Source organism: Carassius carassius, chromosome 10 (genome assembly GCF_963082965.1).
Source record: "Carassius carassius chromosome 10, fCarCar2.1, whole genome shotgun sequence".
NCBI lineage: Eukaryota > Metazoa > Chordata > Actinopteri > Cypriniformes > Cyprinidae > Carassius > Carassius carassius.
This window is the reverse complement of record NC_081764.1, coordinates 18,869,952-18,893,236: the sequence shown is the minus strand read 5'-3', so window position 1 is coordinate 18,893,236 and position 23,285 is coordinate 18,869,952. Positions and strand designations below refer to the sequence as shown.

General features: G+C 37.2%; 1 protein-coding gene across 2 annotated transcripts in view; it reads left to right on the top strand.

Moving 5' to 3' along the window:
• The window catches only part of LOC132151922 (transforming growth factor beta receptor type 3-like), a 120,144-nt gene that overhangs the window by 21,373 nt on the left and 75,486 nt on the right, over positions 1 to 23,285 (top strand). For both annotated transcript variants that reach the window (XM_059560474.1, XM_059560473.1), the window contains exon 3: positions 22,772 to 22,959. In XM_059560474.1, coding sequence (XP_059416457.1) covers positions 22,772 to 22,959 — 188 coding nt within the window. The remainder of the gene's footprint in view (positions 1 to 22,771; positions 22,960 to 23,285) is intronic.

The following is a 23,285-nucleotide window of genomic DNA, read 5'->3' as shown; positions in this document are numbered from 1 at the left end:
ATGTTTGAGATTTGCCTGGCAGATACCCTTCCTCAGGTTGGCTCTGGCTGAGCTGTAAGCCTCCCGGTCTCCAGACCTGAAGGCTGCATCTCTTGCTTTGAGCAGGAGGCGAACCTCTCTGTTCATCCAGGGCTTCTGATTGGGGAAAATTTTTATTTTTTTGTGTGTGATCACTCTGCTCACACATCTGTTGATGTGCTCCAGGACAGAGTTGGTGTAATTGTCAATGTTGATCTGAGAGTTTGTGGAGCTGCTCTGCTTCTCTGTCAGCCCTGAAGAAAGAGCGTCCATCCATATGCACCACGCTGTTTGGGACATCGTTGCAGAGCCATGTTTCAGTGAAAAACATAACATTACAGTCCATAAGCCATTTCTGTGTGAGGGTCCAGATCTTTAGTTCATCCATCTTGTTCATCAGAGACCGTACATTGGCAAGGAAGATGCTGGGCAGAGCTGGTCGATGTGGGTTTAACCTTAGCTTAGCACGCAGCCCTCTACACTTTCCCCGTCTTTGTTTATGGTCTCGACGCCGACGCCGAGAACTTTCGGTCGGTACGGGTGATCCGCTTGTCCGCGGTGATCTCAGTAGCTCTGGCGGGAGTTCGCTGAGGTCGAAAGGATGATCTAAAACTATGTTGGAACACCGTTTGTTGATGTCCAAAAGTGACTGTTTAGTATAGCTGTAGTTCGCATAGCTGAATCGTGCGAACACGAATGAAATAACCAGGTAGATTAACACTAATTTCCGAAATCTGGTAAGACGCTGAGCCGCCATCTTGTGGCATGGCAAATTATGTGGCATGTTGAGAAGATGTGACTTGTTTGTTAATGATTTTTGCCTGGTTAACAATAAAGTGGGCAAAAAAAATCTGTAGACTTGCACCAAAGAGGGGATCTAATGTAGTAGTGACTTTAAAACCTAGGCTTATTAGATTAAATTTCTGCAGTATGATATTACATTGGTGAAATGTCCAATGAGTGGCGCTAAAAATGGATTGAATTTTATTTGACATAAGGATCTGTCAACATTTGTTGCATTGGTTATTGTACTTACTGCGGCAATTCAGAAATTAGTCTGTTGAGTGCCGCTGAAAGGTAAATGCTCTATTGCATTTAAAAAATAATATACTACTTGGTGTTATAGTGTTAATAAGACCAAACACGGAATAAAAGTGCATTTACTAAAGCAACTGTACTAGCGTTTACTGGATTTTTGTTTTACTGGACTCATTACAAATGCAGTGCTGTACCAGGTGAGCTACCAAGCAAGTTTACTTCATCAGAAAATTGACCACTATAAACATGGACAAACAAGCAATCATCTATAACACCCTAGTAACATGTAAATGATATTGCTTGTTGCCTGTTTTGTTGTGCCTTCAACTAATACGCAACAAATGTTTCCAGTTTGCCGAATGTGTCCTATAGTGATCAGTCCTCAGGGGTGTCCAGACTGCCAAAGGCAGCTATGCAACTGCTTGAATTCAGCAATGATATAAGCACAATGGGAGGGTCACCTCTTTCTCCATGATGTTTGTTGACATGTTGTCAAGAAAGAGCTTTCGTGGCTATGTGTGTGGGTTTGAGAATAAGTTTCAGTATAACTATTGAGGAAAATGAGTCAATCATTTAAAAACTTGCCTTATTTTGTGTCATGTTAGGACACTAACATGACACAAAATAAGGCAAGTTTTTAAATGAGTGCAGTATACACTTTTTGTTAAATATGTTCTGTGTGAAATGCATTTTTGCTATTGTGAAGTGAGATCACTAACAGAGTTTCTTCATGCAAACCGTACAGACCAAGCTAATCTATATTAAAATTTGGTGCAGCCTTACTGATGAGGAAATTCTTCCTTATTCTATTCATCAGAACTCCAGACTTTATCCAACCCATTGTATCCCAAAGACTCAGACTTGTGCATGCAAGAAGGAGGCCTGACTTTTGACTTGTCTTTAATTGACTGCCTGGCCTTTGACCTTAAGAGTGTTCTTATGCTTATGCCCTCAACTTGCCTTTCCTCTTACACTTACACTTGACCTTTATTTCCTATGTGCCCACTCTGACCAGGCCTGTCATGGGTGCCATCAATAATTGAGACAGTTGGGCAAATGAAGTGAATATAATATATTGGTTGTTAAAAGTTTAATTTTATTATGGTTTTAAAACTATGTTGCCTACCCACTTTTTTGTAATCCTGTATCCAATTTGTAGATCATTTAGAATGGCACATTCTACATTCTATTCTACTGTAACATTGCATCGGTGAATCGTTCATTGTGTAGATTGTCAAGAATAAATGTAAACATGGTAAAATATTTGAAAGCTATTGAGAGTGCACTTATATTAATAGCTAAAAGTATAGTAAGGAAGCAAAAATATGAATACATTAAATATTATTAATATCATTTCAAAATTAATTTGTGATTGTTATTAATATTAATAATAACAACTAGGGCTGAAACGATTCCTCGAGTAACTTGAGTAACTCGATTACAAAAAATGATCGAGGCAAATTCCTCTGCCTCGAAGCCTCTTTTAATTTATTTTAAATCTCACGTCAGGTTCTTTCGCAGTGATTTTTTTAATGTGACACAACGCGTTTACGTCACCCACAAAGCGGAGACACAAGCACTGCGTCCGAAATGGCATACTGCAAGGAGTCAGCAGTGTTTTGATTTGAGGGCGCAGGCAAACGTAAAGAGATCGTCGTGGCGTGTGTCCATTGCAAGATAGAGCTGGCATACCAAGACTAGGGCCCTATGATTTCCGCGATGCAGAAAACGCGGACGGTATCGCAGAATCCAGTCATAAAAACGGAATTCACAGTTTAACGCGGAATGGCACAGAATTTGACAAATTTGTAATGAATTAATCAAAAATAGGTCATTGCACTTTCATCAAATCACGATATGGACCTAATATCTGTAAATATTAAGCCGGAACAGTCTATTTAAATATGAATCCTTGATGTTCTGCGTGTCTCTGTTGAATGAATGAATGGAGCAGAAGTGCGACTTCCTTTATCACACACACTGAAGCACGCGTGATGCTCGCGGTGATTTCAGCTTCTGCTGTCTCACTAAATAATGACGTGAACACATGAACAACATCTCCAGAACTGCACTGAGAGTCACTTCATAAGCATCTGGGCCCGTATTCATAAAGAATCTTAATGCAAAAAGTAGCTCCTAGTGACAAAATGCTAAGAAAATTCTTAGAAATGTGGGCGTTTACTCTTAAAATTAAATAAAAAATCCTAGTAAAGAAAAAAGTAATTCAGAAAGCATCCCAACCCTTAAAAGAGGTCTTAAGGTCAAACTTGTTAGGAGCACAGACGAGGACTTTTAAGAGGCTTAAGAGTTTCTTTAGCAGAGGAGAATATGGCAGAAAGATGAAGAGGCAGAAGAAATGTGTTGCAGACAATGGATGACAGTGAGTTAATAAAACGCTATAGATTAGATCTTGCAGGGATCATGTTTGTGACTGATCTTATTAGAGACGTGCTAACATCTCCGACACAGCGCAGAAATGCCATAGCGCCAGAAATTAAAGTAATCACTACATTACGATATTTGGCAACTGGGAAAATGCAACAATGCAATAGTGATGTTTTGGGTTTGTCACAACCTTCTGTAAGCAGAGTGATCACACAAACAATTACAGCACTTTCAGAACATCTTATTGTGTCGCAGTTCATTTCGTTTCCACTGGACATTACCACCTTGCAGGCTCAAAAAACTGCATTTATGAATATAGCAGGCTTATAGGTGCGCACAAGCAGGGGGAATGAACCATTAATAGTTTGTGCTATATGCTCCCATGTCTGCTTCTTGTCCCTTGCTGTGACACCCGGCCCGAATTTTCTTTTAAGAATGGCCTTGTGTTCATCCACTAACTGGGCTAACAGTAAACACTGTTCCTCTGTCCAGTTTGGCTTTCTCGCCCTTCTTGGTTTTGATTCCATGTTTGATACATTAAAACCAATATTCAAACTGCCACTTAAATAGGACAGCATTCACTGTAATTGGAAAGAGTGGAACAATTTTTATCATTCTAAGACAATCAAATACCTTATAGGAAATTAAAAGCATGGTAAATAAAAAAAGGATTTATATACACACATATAATGTGTGTGTGTGTGTGTGTGTGTGTGCGAGAGAACGGTCAAATAGGAAAAAGTACGTATGTAAATTCAAAGTGAGAATTAGAATAGATCCTATAATTAAAATCACTCTTTTTTCCTTCTTGGACAACCTACCAATCACAGTCTTCAAAAGATTGTGTCATACAAAGCAACATGGTCAACCCGCCTCTTCACTGAGATGAAAGTTTTTGTCTTTTCCTTACTCAGAGTTGCTCTCAGATCGGTCCCGAATCACTCTTAAGCTAAGACTCCTACGTAAAAGTTTTTAAGCTAAATTAAGAGTTTTCTGAGAGGATTTTTAGAATCTTTATGAATACGGGCCCTGACCATTTGATTTGAGTAAAACTAGCGTCACATCACATACACAGAACTGTAAAGGTACGCCAGCCTGTCAAAATAAAAGTCTGGTTAAAGACTATTGTTCAGCAGAATGTACATAGCTACTACTACTAAAAAAATCAAACATTATTTAATCAGGTTTAATCACACAACATCTTCCATGTTTTATTTTTTATAGTAAATCCCCTTTGTTTACCAAAAAGTTAAGTTAATTTTCAATAATTAAAAGATAAATTAAATTAATGTTTTATGTGTTTAATGTGCATCTCAGAAAATGCTTTATTTTAAACCCCAACAGAATGACACTTAAATGCACTTAATTCATCTGTCAACTTTATTGTCATTGTTCACAGTACAAGTACAGACAGAGAAACAATGGGTAATAATTAAATGTTTATTTTTGATTTATGCATTGCATTCTATGCATTTAGAAAATAAAAATATTTTTTTTTTTTTAAAAAGGAAACTTAGTTTTTAATTTTAAGAGACCCAGGAGTCTTATTTTCTCTCGCATAATTAATATTGCACTTTAATTAAGCAAAAACACATTTTATCTGATTACTCGATTAATTGATGGAATTTTTTGTAGAATACTAGATTACTAAAATATTCGATAGCTACAGCCCTAATAACAATCATAAATCAATTAACAAACAACATTAACAAAAACAATAATATAAGAATAAGAAAAAGAATTTGTTATTAATATGCCAGTAATACCATTAGAAATATTTACATTTTAAATGTAAAATTTTGTTTAATTTTATTTATTTTTAGAGCCACAAAATTGTCAGAAAATTTTTATTGATTGTTTTATATAGTTTTCCCCCATTTTTTTTACATTTTGCTTTCATTTACACAGATAGTTTGAAGCTAAAAACATCACAGGCAGTCCACATGTGTTCAGTGCATTAAGGAATGCATCGATTTGAAGCCATCCCCTTAAGTGGCCTCTGCTTGTTTCAGCTCTTTCAAGAGGTTTGGAGCATATCTTCAGAAAGAATGTGGCAACTCTCACTACTGACTGGAGAAACATGACGTCTTTGTTTATCTGAGGAGAGTCCTAGTAGAGGAGCAGCCGTGGTGGGGAGAAGAATCACTGTCCAAATAGCCGCAGGACTTGGAGTGTTTACTCTGATATTGGACCATCTCCTTCCCTGTTTATGTGCTACAGACAACAGTTGCCTCAAGTTTATTCAAGTGCTATTACAGAGGAGAGTCTTCTGCATGTGAGTGTGGTGTTGGGTCTCGTTTAGTTTTTTTACGATACAGGTGCCAAATCGATACTTTTAAATGGTGCTGTTGCCTGAAACAATACTTAAAAAAAGAGCTGCAAATATGATGACATTAAAGAATGGCTTTTTAATTGAAAAAAAAAATGTCTTTAAAATGAATAATATGTGAAAAGTTTAAATTATACAGAAAAACACAACAAATTTACCTAACAATTTCACAATAAATCCTAAGCCACCCAACATAACAAAGATAATTTAATACTAAATAACACTAAATAACAGTTACAGTACTAATAACTCCAAAGTAGTCTTTATTCTTGGCAGGGATGCAACAAGACAGCACACAGGTCAATATATAGCTTGGTTTTTAAACCACAGTTTTCTGATTGGTTTGTTTTTTTTGTGATTTGCGTTTTAAAATGTGATTTTTACAATTTATTTTCAGAGAAGTATTTTTCCTATTTATACCCCAAAATGTTATGCTTTATACACATTTAATGTGTGTTTTATTTGCACGCCCTCGTGCAGAAACTCCACTTATGCATCACAGAAGTAATAGAGCTAATGACACTTCAGGAAATCCCTAATGGACAAAGGCATTCAAACTATTGCTGTGACTGAATAAAAAGAAGATAGAAACTAGTGTTGTCAAAAGCACTGATCTGACAGTTGTCCATAAGACAATCACTGACACCCTTCACAAGGAGCGTAAGCCACAAACATTCAATGCCAAAGAAGCTGGCTGTTCACAGAGTGTTGTATCCAAGCATGTTAACAGAAAGTTGAGTGGAAGGAAAAAGTGTGGAAGAAATAGATGCGCAACCAACCGAGAGAACCGCAGTTTTATGAGGATTGTCAAGCAAATTTGATTCAAAAATATGAGTGAACTTCACAAGGAATAGACTGATGCTGGGGTCAAGGCATCAAAAGCCACCACACACAGACGTGTCAAGGGATTTGCTGAACCACAGACAAGGTCAGAGGCATCTTATCTGGGGCTAAGGAGAAGAAGAACTGGACTCTTGCCCAGTGGTCCAAAGTCCTCTTTTCAGATGAGAGCAAGTTTTGTATTTGGAAACCAAGGTCCTAGAGTCTGGAGGAAGAGTGGAGAAGCTCATAGCCCAAGTTGCTTGAAGTCCAGTGTTAAGTTTTCACATTCTGTGATGATTTGGGGAGCAATGTCATCTGCTGGTGTTGGTCCATTGTATTTTTTGAAACCAAAGTCACTGCACCCGTTTACCAAGAAATTTTGGAGCACTTCATGCTTCCTTCTGCTGACCAGCTTTTTGAGGATGCTGATTTCATAAAGGTACCGGTGCCATATTGGCAATGGGTTTCGGTACAAGACAATGGGTTTCAGTACAGACAATATTTAACCAAAATGTACTCATAAGAAATCTTCATTAAGAAATGTATTCTTTCCAGGAATTCATTGGGCATTAAAATGAGAACTAGAGTTCTTGAGTTTATCCGAGGACCTCAAAGAAAGACTTTGAGACTGGGTTTATTGATTAAAAGCAAAGAAAAACTTGTATGTATCTGCTAAAAACTAATGGAAAAGTTTTCCCCTTTATGCACCTCTTTGTTAAAGAGTCAGCGAGTAGTGCTGTTCTTATGCTGACAATGCAGTGAGGTAAGAGGAATGTTTAGTTTGCCATCACGGTAAGAGGGGCTACAGGGAACAAACTGTACAAGTATCACTGAAAACCACTCTTTCCCTGCATGACTGAATGGAGGACTATTTTTTACCAATCAAAATTCTATGTCCCATCAATGCCCTGCTGTTTCCTGGTGCTTCTGAATTGATTTTGATGATTTTAATGCAGTGACTGTGAAAACAATGGCTATTCAAGTGTGCATAGAGATTGTGTGTCTGTAATTTCCTTCTGAACTGATCTTGGTGGCCTAGTGCAGTATTTTGTATTTGAATGTGTCTTTAACTTTGGGCCACTTTTCAGGGTTGATTTATTATTAAAATGTAACAGATTTCAAGGCAAGTACCAATCCTTTTTGTTTATTATATAGTATTAAAAAAACCTTGCTATGTGTATTGTGTTAAGCTAACTGAAACTTGTTATAGTACTTGCATATCATTGCTCTCTTGTTGATTTTGATTGCTTCCATTGTCCTTGTTAGTCGCTTTGGATAAGTGTCTGCTAGATGACTAAGTAAATGCAATTCACCAAAATGTAAAATTGTTCCAAATTGCCTTGAGTGAGTTAGATGCATATTGGTTGTACTCTTGTTTTTATGTGTTGGCTAAGCTGCTCTTCCATCTCTTTTTTCCTGTGCATGTTGATATATGACTATGTATACATTCCTATTTCTTTACATGTGTGTCAGCAGTGAAGGTGGACATTAAACTCAGTCATGCACACACATGCAGGTCTGTATGGAGCAGTTGTCGACCTGTTTGTTGAGAGTCTTCCTCTCCTCTCTTCTTTTCTTCTCCTTTCCTTTGGGAAATGGCCATGTCCTCCTTTACTTCAAAGAACATTGATTTATATCTAACTTAATAGTACCAGTGAGAGAAAGAGAAACAAAATGAGACCGGGATAGAGAGGTAAAAAAGAGCTCTTACCAAATCTTTGTGAGCTCTGCTGTCTCTCTAGCCGATTAACTATGGTCATGAATTGTGCTTTGACCCTGGAGTTGCCTCTTCCCCTCACTCTCCTCCTGCCTGAAAAATGAAAGATGTGTCCCCATCGATTCACACTTGAACATTTGAAACACTGTTCAATGCCACAGTTGTCCCTGAACTTTTTTTTTTACTTTTTTTTCCCCCACACACTGATTTAAAGCACTTCATCCACACGCAAAAATATACCTGGTAGCATATTTGGACATAAAACAAAGTGTTACCCACTCTTAGTTTAGCCTTCTGCTCCTGTTCTCTCAATCATGAACCCAATATCTTGCTTTTTTCACAGTCTACAGAGCTACGTATATAGCTTTTTTGATGTGACTAGGTAGGCTGGGTGGTATATCGGTATATATGTTATTTATAAGAGATATGGTATGAGGCAATGCAGTTTGTATTAATATACAGTAGTTTGAAACCATTGCATCTGAATAATAGACAATTTTTTGATAGCAGTATGCATTAATGAGGTAATCAAAAATCAAATGCAATTAATTTGTGCTCTTTTGTTTAATTACTTTTGTTTTTAGTTTAGTTAAGTTTTTGGGTTGTAATGTTACAATAGTTGAATTATATTAGATAAGATTTTTACCTCCTTTTTTGCACATAAATGGATAGCATATCCTACTTATATTTGTTTTCATTACCTTTTATATAACTATTGTTTAATTGGACAACGTTGCATGGGCAGGATGTTAAAAAAACCTAACAAAAAACTAAAACAAATCAATCAATAATTTATGTATATAAATTATATATAAGTACGTATCTGAACTCCCTGAGGTACCGAACAAACCTACAGTCTATGAAAACCCATAGATATGAAGCTGGATATGTGCGATGCTAACATTCAAAAGCATCAGTTTTCAAATCTCCCAGCATTTTAAAATAGTTTTGAAGTCATGACATAATATTCTTCAAGTAAATATGCGAAAATGACGCATTATTGATAAAAACTCTGTAAATTTGTGTGAAAGGAATAAAAGGTGTCTGAGTTTTAATGCCTCTAGTGTTCATTTCTTTTGGAAACTGCAGTGATATGTACTTATTTTTACGTATTTTGCATCTTGCGAAAAAAGTGCAATCAAGTACGTTTTTGCTATACGACCAGGTAGCGCATATAGCATTTCGGCCACTTAATGTTAAAAGAGCTTCTTTTGGTGTTTGATACATGCATCACACTGATGTTAAAGTTTATTACTTCCGCTAAGATTATGCAGAATTACATTCCACTGCCTTTCCCGTCCTTCATCCATCCATCTCTCCTCCTCTTTTCACCTACATGTTGCTCATCTGTGGTATTTTGTGAAACCATATTTCATCCACAGACAGATGAACTGAACTCCCTCTATTCCCTGTGAAAGAGTGCATTGGCTTCCTGTATTTGTGGCTTCTGGGATGGATTGGGAGTTACAGTTACAGTATGATAAGCAGTGCAGGTCAAACAATTTCAGATAAAAATACTAGTAGGGAGAATATTGTGTTCATTAAAATTGCTTTATGTAGCTTCACAGAGCCTGGGAATTTCATAGACCAAGAAAGAGGCAGAAGGTTTGGAGGATTGGACATAATCCCTTATTCAAAATGGTAACAAAGATTTGTCTCCTTATGGTTTATGTAGATTGAATCCACCATTCTGAATTTGTGAGCCTACATCCACCTCTATTCCCATTTACTGTCATGAGCCCTGACTTACTGTGGTTTAATTAAAAACATATTCTTTAATGTTTTGCTGCATATGATCAGGTTTCAGGTTGCAACATAACTAGGCCTGTGCGATTAATCGAAATCATCATAAAATCACAATTTGAGCGTGTGCGATTTCTCATTTGCTTTATAGCACGATTTTCCGCAGCCCCCGACCTCTCGCAGTATGCTATCCCATCCAATCAGAATGCAGCGCGCCTAAATGGAGCATGAAAATAGAACAGACTGGGCATATGCCTACGTAACTCCAGGTTCACACACTCTGTCTGTGATGCGTATTTTTTCCGAGCCTATGTTAACGGATCAGAGCGTTCACACTGCATGCTGTAAAATATGCAAAATATGTGAACAGAAAAGGTTAGAAATAGAAAGGTGCGAAAATAATTAATATCTAGCACATGAGCAGAGAGAGAGTTGTGAGTGCACAGGATGCAGTTTGAGCGAGAGGAGACACGTTTTAAGCGCGCACACTCTCTCCGGGCGAGAGCAGTGTGTATCTGAGCATGCACGTCTGGTTTTGTGAAAGAGCAAAGGAAATCTGCGTTCGAGTGGAGAGATTCTCGCTCGCGCATTATTTTTTATGTGCTTTTGCATTACAAATAACGTGCTCTCGCTGCTGCTTCTGCACCGCTTATACTGTATACGCACTGCAGACGGAGTACGTGTGAACCTGTAATATGTATAACAAATCTATTTCAACACCTGAGGCACCGCTACAATGAGCTCTATGACCAGTGCATGGCTTTGGGGATTTTTTTTCTTTTGCCGTATGTCTAGATATTTTGTCACACCTTAGTGTACTTAGTGATTATTTTGACTTATGTCTGTTTTAGAGACATGTTACAACTTTTTGATAAAGCTCTTATTGATTTTCTTTTGGAAATATGTTTCAAATTCATACTGAATGCATTTATGATTGCAAAGCATGTATGTGTGTCAAAATCGTGAGTAAAATTGAAATCGCAAAATTGAAATCGCAAAATTTATCAAAGAAATCGCGATAGTTTTTTTTTTTTGTCCATATCGCACAGCCCTAACCATAACACAGCATGAACATTGTTTTTGTCTAAGGTGTGTCTGAAAAATAGATGATGCATTTATTGTCAACATGAACTGACACTCACAAACCGTTTTACTATAATTTGATGTGTTTGAAGTGAGTATTCAATAAGAAAAAATGGGTGGGGATGGAATTTATCTGTTATCATAGTAATAACATGATTAGTAATACAATATGTCTTGCAAGATATGCAGATAGACATTGTTTTAAATAATGAGTGCGTAATTATTGAAAGACTATGTAGGGTTGTTGTTTTTTCTTGACTTTTACAATCAGGAGCAATGATAATCAAAAACAGTGATGTTTTTGTGTATGGTAAATAAGAGAGTTTGTTTGATTCCATTTGGAAATGCTGTGTAAGATTTCGTTTTACGGCAATGAGGGATTAACATCACTTCTTGTGCCCTACTCCAGGACCTTGGCCTTTTACCAAACGTGTCTTGGAATCAAGTATTATTCCTAGAAGTTTCAGTTTAAGTGAGCGTTTTAGAAGTAATTTGAGTACTCTCAGTGCCAGGAATGTTCTTATTTTGTATTTCTACAAGAGCATTTCCTGCCTCTCAATGGTCGCTAGACCTCTTATGACTCTTCGCCATGTTTCACTCACTCTCTAAATTCAGTAAAGTCTCTGATAAACTACTTCTGCTGTTCTTTCTGAATCAATTACCATGCTCAAACACTGCTATGAGTATCTGCGGTTTGAGATAACCCTCTGTTATTTTACCCTGAAGATTTAATCTGCGTCAAAGCAGAAATAGTTTTCAGAAGAGCTGTGGACACAAACTGTGGTGTATTATAAGTGAAGTGAAAGGGAAGTATATATATTATCAGTATACAATAGCTTTGTGTGAGCTTGAAAACAATGTTATTTACTGAAAATCTGCACCTCCTGCATTGCTTTCCTAGACATGTTCTTGAGAGTGAAGTAACAATGTTCAGTTTGTGTAGAAATCATTCATTTGAGTCTAGTAATAATAATTCTTCAATACATCCTTTTTTAATTCATTTTTTAGACAAGCTGTCTCTTAAAAAGGTGATTTAGTCATCACACAAAGACTTCAGAAGACTTATATGGTGCGAAAGTCACATGTACTACTTTTACGACACTTTAATGGTGCTTTTACTCCTTTGTATAGCCTGAAATATTCAGTTCTCATTCATTGTAATTGTATGGAAAAGAGCAACCAGCACGATCCTCAGACTTTCTATTTTTGGAAGAAAAGAAAGTAAGTTTGAAACAACAGTGATGGAGCTTTCATTTTGTAGTCAGCTATTCCTTTAAAGTTCTTCTATGTTTTTGAGCCACATCAGGCGCAGGGGTTCTTCCTTTCACATCTTTCTCTGAATAGTTTCTGTGTTTTACAGAATGAAAGGTCACACACGTGGTCGTATGTAAAGCACTGGAGAGTCACGCGTCGATGCTTCTCACTACATGAGCTCAATGAAGTGGCACACATGTACATGTGTGGATGCACACTCTCATTCTCTTACTTTTGTACACACACACACACACACACACACACACACACACACACACACACACACACACACACACACACACACACACACACACATTTCATATGATCAGAACAGTATAGGAGGACAGTTTTGCACATGACCTGTCATCCAGGTCATTAAATTGTCTTCTGTGACTTCGGACTTTGTTTGTATTTCCCCACCTGAGAATTTGTGACAGGATGTGTGTGTGGTTTCTCTGTACAGAGGTGCAAAAGCAGTATTTTTGCAAGTAAACGAGATAATGATGATGGTGGAGATAGAAGTGAATTTACTGTAAATGGCTGGGAGCTGTTTGTGTGTGTGTGTGTGTGTGTGTTGTCAGAAATGTGTGGTGTAGACCCAGTTACAGATGTGGTGTGGGTTTGTCATTCAGCATCAATGAAACAGGTGCATGTGGGTGTCAGTAACACATTTGTCTTTGCAAGGCAACACAGGCTCTGGCAGATTGTTACAATCGCTTTTTTCCCAGCACAGTTTGTGTTTACACTACACAGTTGCTCTGGAGCTATAAAAGGTTATTTGTGAGAACATATTGATTATGGTGTTAAAGTTTGGCTGTCATTGGGTCATTGACAAATAAGTGTCCATTAGGCCTAAAAAAACAAAATTGTTTGGTTCCGGTTTCCGACCGACTCTGTCAATTTATGTGCGACCCAAATTTATTTTATGAGACTGGGGAAGAACGGTCTTTCACACATCGTTAATTAAATTACAGTTTCCTTTAAATGCTGTTTTACACTTAAGTAATCCGTTAAAAACCATTAAGTATTGCATCAAAACTCTTTAACTGTCAATTCCTAAAGTGAGCTATAACTTAAGGTTTGGAAATCGTAACATTAAGAGAAACACGGGGGGGGGGGGGGGGGTGGGTCAACAATATATCGCGGAACAGAGAGGGCACTGACAACATGCTGACAGACAGGACATTAACATTACCAGCTTACTTTTAATATGAAACAAAGTCTCATTTGGTTATTTCACCTTTCAAATGTGGTCATTTTTTAAAGAAATGTAAACAATAAATACCGTTTTGTGGCTCTTGAATGTGTCGAACAGATCGCTGTAAGTTAGATCATCAGTTAAAACTAACTGATCGTCTCTTGCTTCTAGTTAATTTATAGCATCAAAATCAAATAAACCACATACATGAACATAACAAAGAATGTTGTTTGACTACAAAAAGATGTCTGTACACTCCGTTTTTCAAGTTCAAATCCTCCATGTTAATCTACTATGAGATCGCCTGTCAAACTCCCGCGAAGGCTTTTTGTGTGTGTATGTGCGTTTTGCGTGTCTATGGCAACAACAGACTTTAAATGGGAATACAGAATCACTGTCGTAAAAGTACCGGTACACAAATTTAAAATCAGCGCGCGTGTGTGTGTGTAAAACTGCCACTGGAGAAAAAAATAATAAAATTAAAAAAAAAATAAATCCCTACCGACCAATGACCTCAACTGACAACCAACCGGAACCAAACTTTTTTTTTTTTTAGGCCTTATAATGAATAGGTATAATTATTAAAGGTCCCGTTTTTCGTGCCTTTTTGAAGCTTTGATTGTGTTTACAGTGTGCAATATAACATGTGTTCATGTTTCGCGTGTAAAAAAACACAGTATTTTTCACACAATTCAACTATCTGTATACCGCTGTTTTCACTGTCATAAAAACGGGCTGATGACTTCCTTGTTCCCTCCCTCCTTCAGAAATACGTAAAGAGTTCTGATTGTGCCAGCGGTTCCTGTGTTGTGTTTCGACACCAGCTGAGCACAGGATGCCCTCCTGGAAACGCGATTGGACTAGTTTTGAGAATCAAATGGGCAGGATTTGTTTTGAAAACCTGACAATCCTGATCTGAATGCACATGCTGGAGATGTACTTCTAATCACAGGAGTGTTTTTACTGACGAGATGTGCATGAAAATCGCATTCGATTTTTTTTGCACAGCACATCTAGTTAACAAAGCTAAACAGCGTTGCCCTTTGTGTAATAAGTTACAGAAACTGTTAAATGCACCAACTTAAATAATAAAATACACTTACTGGTTGTGGTCCATAAACAACGCCTTCTCCAGACAAAAGGGAACTGCTCCATTTTTCAAGAATAATCTTTGTGCGAATCCGGCATTAAACTGATTGAGATTGAGGAAGCTGTCCACAGCAAAAAGTGCTGCACATAGTTTTACATGTGGATTATAATTTTCGGGAACCGAGTTAAACATAAATTGTAACCATTAATCTCCAAGTACAGCTTCCCTGGGAAGGCCAAACTAAGATGATTGGACTCTGAGATGAAAATAACAGCGTTTCGACGACATGTCCACAAACACAAACGCAGCTCTTCTTCTTCGTCGGAGCGCAACAAGACCACGCCCCCCTGTTTGTGTGTTCATGTGGGCGGAGCTTAGTCAAAAAACTGTTTTAGTGACGTCATTACTGCAGGAACTAGAGGGATGTAGTCCAAACGGGCCGTTCGTTGTAGGCGAATTCTGTTAAATAAAATATATCGCTTGGCATTGAACTTTGAGCTTAAGAATTTTACAGATATTATTTATACTCTAACAACAACATTACACACTAACTAAAGTTTAAAACATGGGATCACGAAGAACGGGACCTTTAAAAGCATGTTAGCATGTTGTATAATGACCAAGTAAAAAGTAAATTAAAATATTTACTAGTAATGCACCAAAATTTTTTTTCCAAAACTGAAATAAAAAGTTTCATTTAGCTGAAAATTTATACCAAAAATAAACAATTTATCAAATGTATCTAATACATTTATCTAATAATCAACACAAAAAAATAAATAAAACTGAGTTATTATATTAATATATAAAATTAGTATATACAAATTGAAATGCAGTTGATATTTAGAAATATTTAATTACACAGCTTAATATTTTCAAAAATGTTTTTAAAATATAATAGGGTAAATTATATTTTACAAAAAAAGATTTATTAATTCAGAAATATTCTTAAATCTTTGGGGTGGTACCACGAAAGTAAAATTTAGATGTAAAACTTAAATTGTGATAGATTTTTTCAGGATATCATTTTCATATATATATATATATATATATATATAGTTCTTGTTTCATTTGATCAGATAGACATTGTTTGGCTTTTCTGTCTTTCTTTCTTTCTTTCTTTCTTTTTTTTAAAATGCTTATCCAGTAATTATAAACAATGGGTAAATTCATGGACATTCATTGATCAGAATAAGTAGAACAGTCATGCAAGATTCAGATGTGGTTAAAATCACATGTCTTTTTTTACACAAATATAGCAAACCTCATCAGGGACAGCAGTCCAAATAGGCTTTAATTTACTTTTACATTAGCATTTTTCACCCTCTCTCAATTCTGCGTCTTAATTACTTAGCGTTGACTTGAACACAGAGTAGCTTTTGTTAATGTGTAAATGAGGACAGTCAATGTTAATGCATTCATCTTTTCAGAATGACCCGATTTTACATTTTATTTCCACTAAATGTTCTTCTTTGGGCTGAATAGCTTTTGAGCTGTCATAAATATACTATAAAACATAATATAAATATATTATGTTTTATAGTCCTTCAAAAAAATAAAAAATAAATAAATTCTAGATACTTTGAAAGAATAATTCATACCTCATCAATTCAGATTTAAAAATAAATATACATATTAAAATCTACATTATTAATAACAGATGTATTGAAAGCATTCAGGTTTTTCTCATGGGATTTTTAACGGTATGTCGCATGGTTTCAAAACATCCTTCTCCTCAGTATGGGAATACACTTTTGTTTATGGCCTCTGATTTCATTTCCATTATTGTTGGAAAATCATACAACAAATGTCTGGCTTCCCTCTATTCTTCTCCAAATCATCCGTATTTTCTTCTCTGAAGCACTTTGTCCTGTGAGACCTTTCCCCTAAGCAGTTAAATAAAGAAACAACATGGCTGCCCAATAAGAGCTGTAATCTTTTGGCCGTCTTCCAGATTTTGGCTGGCTGGTGCTTGTTATTCCTCTGTTCACTCTGTGAAGGAAAAAGTGAGTATGAGTGATCTCAGACATTGGTGAGGGATGGAGGCGTGATGCCGTTGGTTAGACAGGCAACAAACTCCGTTCCGCTGGGAGGAAGAGGAGGCAGTGGAGGAGGACGGAGTACTGAAGCCATACATGTGGCTGTTAACCTCTTTATCTGTGATTTTAAAACCGAACATTCTTGATCTCAAAATGGCTGTTCCTATTAAAGCACATCAAAGTGGAGTTTGCTTGCGCAACAAGTTGACGTCAAGGGTTATGTGAGCCCGATAGAGACTGCAGAAAGAAATAAACAGAAATTCAGAGGTCATCCAGGCCCTGAATGCTCACTAAGGCTGCATTTATTTGATCAAGAAGTAAATAAGTAATTCTGTGAAATATTAAAATAGTTTAAAAGATGAGTGAGCAGGTGTACCTTTTGTGTTCTATGCAAGAAAGTGAGTCAGATTTAGAATCTGTCTTTACATAACACTCTGTTTACCTGAATACATACATGTGCCAATGTCTGAACACCGAAGAGGAATCTCTCTCTCTCTCTCTCTCTCACACACACACACACACACACACACACACACACACACACACACACACACACACACACACACACACACACACACACACACAAACACATACATGCACACACACACATGCTATAATAGCTTCCAGATGTTTTTTTTCTGATCACTATCGCAGTGTGGTTGTCATGTTGGAGCTGAAATGTGAGTGATGAGTGTCTCTTTGGACAGAGAGAGAGAGACCTGCAGGAAAAGCTTTTTCACGGGAGATCACATCCTCAGGAAAAGAGTTTGTGCGTTTACATGTGTCACTCAGAGTGGCTGAGGAATGTGAGCATTAAAGCTGCCATTTGTCAAAAGAATCCTTGCATTTGACAATCAGTCAGACACCTCTAAGCACTGTTGACTATATATTCAGGCAGGGTCAGGGTCAGGGTCAGGGCTTGTGACGTACAGTATGTCAGACACATTTACTGATATGACGACAGCACTCCAGTGGCCTCTTGGGAAGTGTCCGTCAGGGTAATTTATGTGTTGGGGCAAGATTAGTTGCACGTGTGCAATTATTTATTTATAACATTTAATTACATATGTTAAAGCCCTTTATAAGTGTGATGTGCAAAAGCCACATGCAGTATGCTAATATGTATGATAATTTTATATTTAAAGTGAAATTTAATGAGCAAAATAAACTTTCAAGTAGGGAAAAATTAACTTTATTTAGAGGCAGATGCAACAGAAATATCAGCAAACAAATAAAAGTGTTTTTTTTATATAAGTTTATGTGACTATTGTTTGCAATTTTTTAACAAATGATAAATAAAATATCTAATAATTTAGACCTGACTTTTAATCATGGGTATAATTACTTATGTGATCCTTAGAAATTGAAACCAAAAATCCATTTAATAAAGGCATCGGTATTGACATTAGTCTTCATTAACACTGCCTTTGTTTTCTTCTGTGTTAATTTGCAGATTTAAAAATATCACGATTACAAATTTTAAGGTTACAATTAATTACAAAAACCTGTGTGATTTAATGAATAAGCACTTGAATAATATATGAAAATTAAAGCATGATTTTAAAGGGCTACTCCACCCCAAAATGAAAATTTTGTCAATGATCTCTTCCCCCATGATGTTCAAAACCCGTAAAAGCTTAGTTCGTCTTTGGAACACAATTTAAGATATTTTGGATGAAAACCGGGAGGCTTGATACTACTGTCCCATAGACTGCCAAGTAACTTACACGGTCAAGGTCCTGAAAAGCATGAAAGACATCATCAGAATAGTCCATCTGCCATTAGTGGTTCAACCGTAACGTTATGAAGCGACGAGAGTACTTTTTATATGTGAAGAAAACAAAAATATCGACTTTGTACAACGATTCGTCTCCCCTGTGTCTCTGCATCCATTTTGGAGAATATCTGCTGAACTCAGACAGCATATGCTCTTCTGTGTCAGCCGCTCCACAAGGAAACGTTATCTATGTGTATTTACGCCCTTATTTGAACAAAAACAGCACATCCGTGCAGCGCGGCTAATACAACAGAGTGTCGGCTCTTTTCATCCAAAATATCTTAAACTGTGTTCTGAAGATGAACAAAGCTTTTATGGGTTTGGAACGGCATGGGGGTAAGTGATTAATGACAAAATGTTAATTTTTGGGTAGAGTATCCCTTTAAGTTGACCAATCAAAGTTTGGAAAATCCTCCCAGTTTTATTCCTTTTCAACACTTACTTTACTACTCTGCTGAAATCACAATGATATGTAATTTGTACCAATTTAATGTTAATATTACTTATTAACATTGTCTGGTCTGTAGTTTTCTAATATTATTTAATATTAAAAATATTAAAATATAAAATTTGGCAAAATAACAAACTGTCTGATTTTATTACTAAAATGAATGTTTGAGTTTGCTAAAATTACTTCATTAGTAATAATAATTTTCTCTCTCTTTTTGTTTGGAAAAACATATTCCAGTTAATAGGATGAATAGATAATTAGATAACATTTTTTTTTAAATTCAATTATCAGAATAGTTTTTATGTGACAGTTTAAAATAAATGGAATGAATAGTTTCCCCACCGTATCTTTATTTCTTTGAGACTCATTGGAGACACACTGGCTTTACTGTCTGAGTCTGCTCATCTTTAGCGGCTGATGGTCATTTGGTTTCTCTTGGCAGGAAAGACATAAGCATAGCTGTAGGGACCTCAGTCTGCAAGTTCAGCACCACACACACACACACACACACACACACTCACCCCTCATGGGTCCTTCATCTACTAGATTTGGTTGCTGATTAGGTGCTGTTATCTTCACACAGCGCATGTATTTTTCTCCTCATTATTCCATGATCTCTTTCTGTGTTGTGTTTCAAGGTCATGGCTCAGAGCGTGTGCCTGTTTCGATTCAACGGTACAAACATATCACTGCTTGTTTCTGTGGTAACAGCCCCGCTGACCTCCTCAAATGTGGACCAATTAAAGGAGTCTCTAACATAGGAGGGCACTACCGTGTGAAGCCTTTTTGCTTTCTGAAAGTAATTAAGAGGCTAAATCTTCCCATTTAGAGAGAAGATTATAGAGACCGTAGAGGCTACTGAAAAGGACAGATGGGTAGGAGTCTTGGTAATGAGCAGAAAGTATATTATAGTATAAAGCTTAGAGTACTTTGTGGTACACTATAAACTAGTGTTGTCAAAAGACCCGGTACTTCGGTACCAAGTCGGTATTAAAAAAATGAAAATGTGACGGTACCAGGTTTCTTTAAGTACCGGTGGTACCGAGGCCCCGCTCATCCCGGTTCTTGACGCACACAGCGCTATGATTTCCGCGAAGCAGAAATACAATACAGTCGCAAAGCGACTTAAAAATGAGGACAGTGGAAGCTATCAAAAACAACAAAAAGAGCAATGCAATATAAGTGCTATAACAAGTCTCAGTTAGCTTAACACACTACACGTAGCAAGGGCTTTAAAATAATATAATAAATAAAAAGAAAACAGATAGAATAGAAAAAGAATAGAGCAAGCTAGTGTTAGAGGTCTTATATATATATATATAATATATATATATATATATATATATAATATATATATATATACATATACACACACACACACACACACACACATAACTGCATAATAAGTGAAAAGGAAATAGAATACAAAAAGATTAGAAAGGTAGTTAGATTTTTTTTTAAAGAATAGAATTAGAATAGTGAGTGTTAAAGTTAGAGGGCCAAATAAAGATGGAAGAGATGTGTTTTAAGACGATTCTTGAAAATGGCTAAGGACTCAGCTGCTCGGATTGAGTTGGGGAGGTCATTCCACCAGGGGGGAACATTTAATTTAAAAGTCCTTAAAAGTGACTCTGTGCTTCTTTGGGATGGCACAATCAAGCAACGTTCACTTGCAGAACGCAGACTTCTAGAGAGCTCATAAGTCTGAAGTAATAAATTTAGGTTAATTGGTGTAGAGTCAGTGCTAGTTTTGTAGGCAAACATCAATGCCTTGAATTTTATGTGAGCAGCTATTGGTAGCCAGTGCAAATTGATAAACAGAGGTGTGACGTGTATTCTTTTTGGCTCATTAAAAATTAATCTTGCTGACGCATTCTGAATTAATTGAAAAGGTTTGATAGAACTGGCTGGAAGACCTGCCAAGAGAGCATTGAAATAGTCCAGCCTGGACAGAACAAGAGCTTGAACAAGGAGATGTGCAGCATGTTCCGAAAGAAAGGGTCTGATCTTGATGTTGAATAAAGCAAATCTGCAGGATCGGACAGTTTTAGCAATGTGGTCTGAGAAAATCAGCTGATCATCAATCATAACTCCAAGGCTTCTAGCTTTTTTTGAAGGAGTTATGGTTGATGTGCCTAACTTGATGGTGAAATTGTGATGAAACGATGGTTTTGCTGGAACCACAAGCAGTTCTGTCTTGGCAAGGTTGAGTTGAAGGTGATGGTCCATCATCCAACAAGAATTGTCTGTTAGACAAGCTGAGATGTGAGTAGCTACATTCGGATCACCAGGATGGAATGAGAGGTAGAGTTGAGTATCATCAGCATAGCAGTGGCATGACAAGCCATGTTTCTGAATGATAGAACCTAATGATGCTATGTAGACAGAGAAGAGAAGTGGTCCAAGAACTGAACCCTGAGGCACCCCAGTAGTTAGATGTTGTGACTTGGACACCACACCTCTCCAAGATACTTTGAAGGACCTTTCTGATAGGTAAGACTCAAACCACTGAAGTGTGGTTCCTGAGATGCCCTTTGCCAGTAGGGTTGATAGGAGGATCTGGTGGTTAACTGTGTCAAAAGCAGCGGACAAATCAAGCAGGATAAGTACTGAAGATTTGGACTCCGCTCTTGCAATTCTTAGGGCTTCAACAATTGAGAGCAAGGCAGTCTCAGTTGAATGTCCACTTCTGAAGCCAGATTGGTTGCTGTCAAGGAGGTTGTTCTGTGTGAGAAATGCAGAGACTTGGCTGAACACAGCTCGTTCAAGTGTTTTAGCAATGAAAGGAAGAAGGGAAACTGGTCTGTAGTTTTCTAAAAGAGATGGGTTTAGGTTGGGTTTCTTAAGTAGTGGAGTTATACGAGTCTGTCTAAATGATGAGGGAAAAACACCAGTGTGGAGGGATGTGTTAATGATGTAATTGAGTGCAGGTACAACTGCAGGAGAAATGGCTTGAAGGAGACGAGATGGAATAGGATCAAGCGGGCAAGTATTAGGATGATTAGAAAGGATGAGTTTGGAGACTTCTGCCTCAGAGAGTGAAGAGAAGGATGTAAATGAGTGTAAGTTTGTTGGTGATATGAGCTTGACTGATTGTGGTGTGGAAAATTGTGCACTGATGTTTTTCATTTTATTAATGAAAAACGTGGCAAAGTCATCAGCTATTTAAGAAGAAGCAGGAGGGGGAGGACAAAGAAGTGAGGAATTTTTTTTAAAAAGCATGCGAGAGTTAGATGAATTGTTAAGTTTGTTATGGTATTATGTCATTTTAGCAGTGGAGACATTAGCAGAAAAGGAAGATCGGAGTGACTGATACACATTACGGTCCGTAGTATTTTTGGATTTGCGCCACACCCTTTCAGCAGCTCTAAGCTTAGAACGGTTTTCACGTAGAACATCAGAGAACCAAGGGGCAGAAGGGGTGGTATGGGCTGGCCTGGAAGACAAGGGGCAAACAGTGTCTAAACAAGATGTAAGAGTGGAGCAGAAAGTATCAGTAGCACTGTTAGCATCAAAAGAAGTGAAGATGAAACCATTGCAGATAACTGGGAGGGTAAGAGTGAGTGTAGGTTACGTCGAAAGATGACATGTGGAGGGGTAAGTGATGTGTCAGGGACCATGTTGAGGTTAAGAGTGAGGAGGAAGTAATCCGACGTGTGCAGTGGAGTAACCAGTACATGATCAGTAGAGCAGTGTCATGTATAAATAATAGTCATATGGAATGCTTTGAGCTCTTGTGGCATGAATTTGAAGTGTTCTTTGTAAAAATTTAGATGCAGATTAATGAGGCAGAATTTGTGTTTATTCATGTTTTGTATTATTTGCAGGTCCATTGTCTCGGAGCCCTTGTGAACTTTTGCCAGTTGGGGTGGGTCACCCAGTTCAGGCCATGTTAAAGAGTTTTACCGCCCTATCAGGCTGCGCTAGCCGAGGAACCACCAGCCTACCTCAGGAGGTGCACATCATCAACCTACGAAGAGGCAATGCACAAGGAGACAGAGAGAAACCAGCACAGGTGAGATTCCTTCACTACTAGACCAGCACCTCAAATACAGCAAAGGCTCCTTATGTGCACTGCAAAGGCTTGTTAATTAATGCATCCAGTAGCTCGTCTCAGTCATGTCAAGTTGTGTCATAATTAAGCATTAGAACATGAAGTTTATGCATAATCAAGAATAGTAGCTCAGATGTTTTCATGCTTTCATGCTGCTGTTTTGCAAAGTAAATAAAAATGTATATCAGAGAAGCTCCAAAACATAATTCTAAATATAAGTTTCAGTATTCATTTATTTAAGGAATAATACAGTAAAACAGTAATATAGTTGTTCCTGTGATGGCAAG